The 3092-nt window shown below is 36.2% G+C and overlaps 1 protein-coding gene across 1 annotated transcript in view; it reads left to right on the forward strand.

Moving 5' to 3' along the window:
- The first annotated feature begins 545 nt into the window (after nucleotides 1-545).
- CCP110 (centriolar coiled-coil protein 110) overlaps nucleotides 546-3092 on the forward strand; it is a 29031-nt gene continuing 26484 nt past the window's right edge. Inside the window, exon 1 of the mRNA XM_007954726.2 lies at nucleotides 546-686. Within this exon, the coding sequence (XP_007952917.1) occupies nucleotides 546-686 (141 nt within the window). The remainder of the gene's footprint in view (nucleotides 687-3092) is intronic.

Genomic DNA, 3092 nt, shown 5'->3' on the forward strand with positions numbered 1-3092 from the left:
ATTTGATTGCTAACCAGAAGGCTGGCTGCTCAAAGTCACCAGCCACTCCTCGGAAGGAAGATTGGGCAATCTACTTCCATAGAGATACAGCCTTGGAAACCCAAGGAGGGGTCACTATGAGTCGAATCGACTCGAGGGCAGTGAGTTTGTTTTTTTTTTGTTTGTTTTATTAAAGAAAAGCTAATGTTCTTTTTTCAATCGAAATTTAGTAAAGTAGCATAGAACTTTGTTTCCTTTAGGAAGATTTTACTGGTGTGTTCCTCATACTTTTCTAAACTAATCACATTTAAGGATTGATATGCATGAGAATGTTCAGAAATAATTAATATATGAAGCAAGGATTACCTAAGCAGAGTCTTACGGTACTTTCCTGTACTCAAGAATTAGTTCCTGATCAGTGAAACAGTTCTTGGAATGCCAATTCTAAGAATTGTTAATTCTAGAAGTATTTCAGTGCTCTACAAGATTTGCCAAATAATTAAGATCTCTTTTTCTCTGCATGTTAAAAATGGTACTTTTCTCTCTTGTAGTGTAATTGTGGGAAAATGGAGGAGTATGAGAAGTTCTGTGAGAAAAGTCTTGCTAGAATCCAAGAAGCATCACTATCCAGGGAGAACTTTCTACCTGCCCAATCTGAAAGCATCTCACTAATTTGCTTCCATGGAGTGGCTGTCCTTTCTCCACTGGTAAAAGTTCTTTGTTTTTAAATGATGTTTTCCTCTGGTTAACCACTACAGTGATTTCAACTTTGATCACTAAGTTATTTTTGGCTATCCTAAGAAACATATTTAAAAATATTTTGGCATTCAGGCCTGGGCTCAAGGGCAAATGAGATGAATGTGTAAAGAATTTGCTTTTCTGAAAATTGATATGGAACACATTATTTGAAAAATGCCAACTTAATCTCCACTTTTTCTTTTCCTAAGTAGTCTTGGTTTTTATGTGTACAACTAAGCTTTAGCTTATAGACTAAAGAGTGACAGTATAAACAGTATAGCCCAAGCTCTAGAGCTAGGCTCAGGATCAAGCCTGAGCCTACTCACTGTAACACTCACTAGTTGCTTATTCTTATTCAGGAAGTAAACTTCTCCCATCATTTTCTTTAGCTGTAAATGTGGCTATAACTTTGCTGAGTCTCAGAATGGGACAAGCTTTAGCTGAGGTAAAACATGCAAACTGCTTACCAGAGATGCTTGAAATACCTGGTATTCTTTTGGATCTAGGCTTGTTAGGATTATCAGAGCAAGTTGTAAAATTTAGTAATTGCAGTTTTTAAGTGTGAGTAGAATGACCTCTCAAAATAGGTTTTATCTCAAAGTATAAAAAATACCAATCATATGTATTAAGAAGAGCTTATTAATATATAAAAAAGCTCTTACAAATCAATAAAAAACCCAAGATAAAAGTGAACAAAGAACATAAATAGCTAGTTCACAGAAAAAATAAAGAATTATAAACATTTGAAAAGGTGTTTAACCTTTATTCATAATTAAAGAAATGCAAATATAAACAAAAATGAATGAGCATTTTTTATTTACTAGATTGGCAAAGAGCTAATAGTGTTGCTTAGGTTGTGGGGGAAAGGCACTTATTAATTAATTCACTTTGGATGAGAGAATAAGTCAATACTATTTTTTGATGAGCATTTTGGTAGTTATTAGAATTTAAAAGTGTACATAACCTTTGACTCAACAATTCCATTTTTGAGAATATCAAAATACTGATATATATGCCCAAGGAAATATGCCCAAGATTATAACAGCATTATTTAAAACAACTGAAGATTGACGAACAACCTAAATGTGCATTAATGGTGGACTTGTTTAACTTGTTCATCATGTAGATTCTAGTACTTGCCATTTCCAATGAGTAAGGTAGATCTAAATGTGCTGGCATGGAAGGGTCTCTGTTTTGGTTATTTCTAGTGCTGCTCTAACAGAAATACCACAAATGAGTGGCTTGAACAAACAGGGATTTATTCTCTTACAGTTTTGGAGGCTGTAAGTCCAAGTTCAAAGTGCCAACCTGTAAGGGCTAGGGGAAAGCCCCTCGATCTTGGGCTTTAGCTCTGCCTCTTGTTCTTGGCCCACTGGAGCTGGTAGTGTTTCTTCACTCAGGCAGCTGTTGGCTGCCTAGGCTAACAAGCCCAAGGTCAAAAAGTAAAATGGCATAGTCCCAAGATTACCAAACAGCATGGCAGACCAGTAATTCAAGTCAAGAAACTGTCCCAAGACCGGCAGGCAATCATGGCAGGCTGCTAAATGAAGACTTGGCTACATACAGGGTCCAAGTGTGCCAAAAACCTGCCGACCATTCCCAAAGCTTCTCCTTATCCACTGGAAGCAGACCACATCCCTAAAGCAGCTACTTAGCTGCTTGCAGCAGATTCCTCCATGGAGTTGATTGCCAGCCTCATTGTGGGGAATAACTACAGCCAGCTTCTCAGCCACTCAAAACAAGGCCCAGCCAAGCTGACAGATAACTTTAACTACCACAGTTTCCAAGATCTGACATCACTGCATGGAGCATGCGCTTGAGACAATGTAGACAAGTGGGTGAAAGGCTAGTCTCTGGAGCCTGGTGCCCTGGTTTCAAATCATCACTGCTCTGCCACTTCCCTGCTGTGTGAATTTGTGTCCTGTATTCCTCCTCTGTTAAATGGGGATAAATAATAGTACCTACCTTATAGAGCTTTTTTGAAAATTAAAGAACTAATATATGTAAGATGCTTAGAATAGTACCTGGGTCATAGGAGCTACTCAGTATTTATTAACTATTGTTTGGATTTTAAAATAAGAATATTTTCTGAGCAGAGATAAAGGATTATAGGTTGGGAGGGAAGACTCATTTTTCATTATATACTCATTAATATTGATTGCATTTTTTAAAAATGTACATAACTTTATTTCAACATCAGAAAACAAATTGAAAATAATTCAGTTTTATATATTCTGTTCCTTTTTTTATATATATAACAAGTTAAATAAAAAATTTCTGCCAACTTTATTTTTTTTTTTTAGGATTTGGGTGAAGATTTACAGAGTAAATTCACTTTTCATACAGCAGTTCACATATACTTTGTCTCATGACAT

Source organism: Orycteropus afer, unplaced genomic scaffold, assembly GCF_000298275.1.
Source record: "Orycteropus afer afer isolate SDZICR_OR568_19922 unplaced genomic scaffold, OryAfe1.0 scaffold00470, whole genome shotgun sequence".
Lineage (NCBI taxonomy): Eukaryota > Metazoa > Chordata > Mammalia > Tubulidentata > Orycteropodidae > Orycteropus > Orycteropus afer.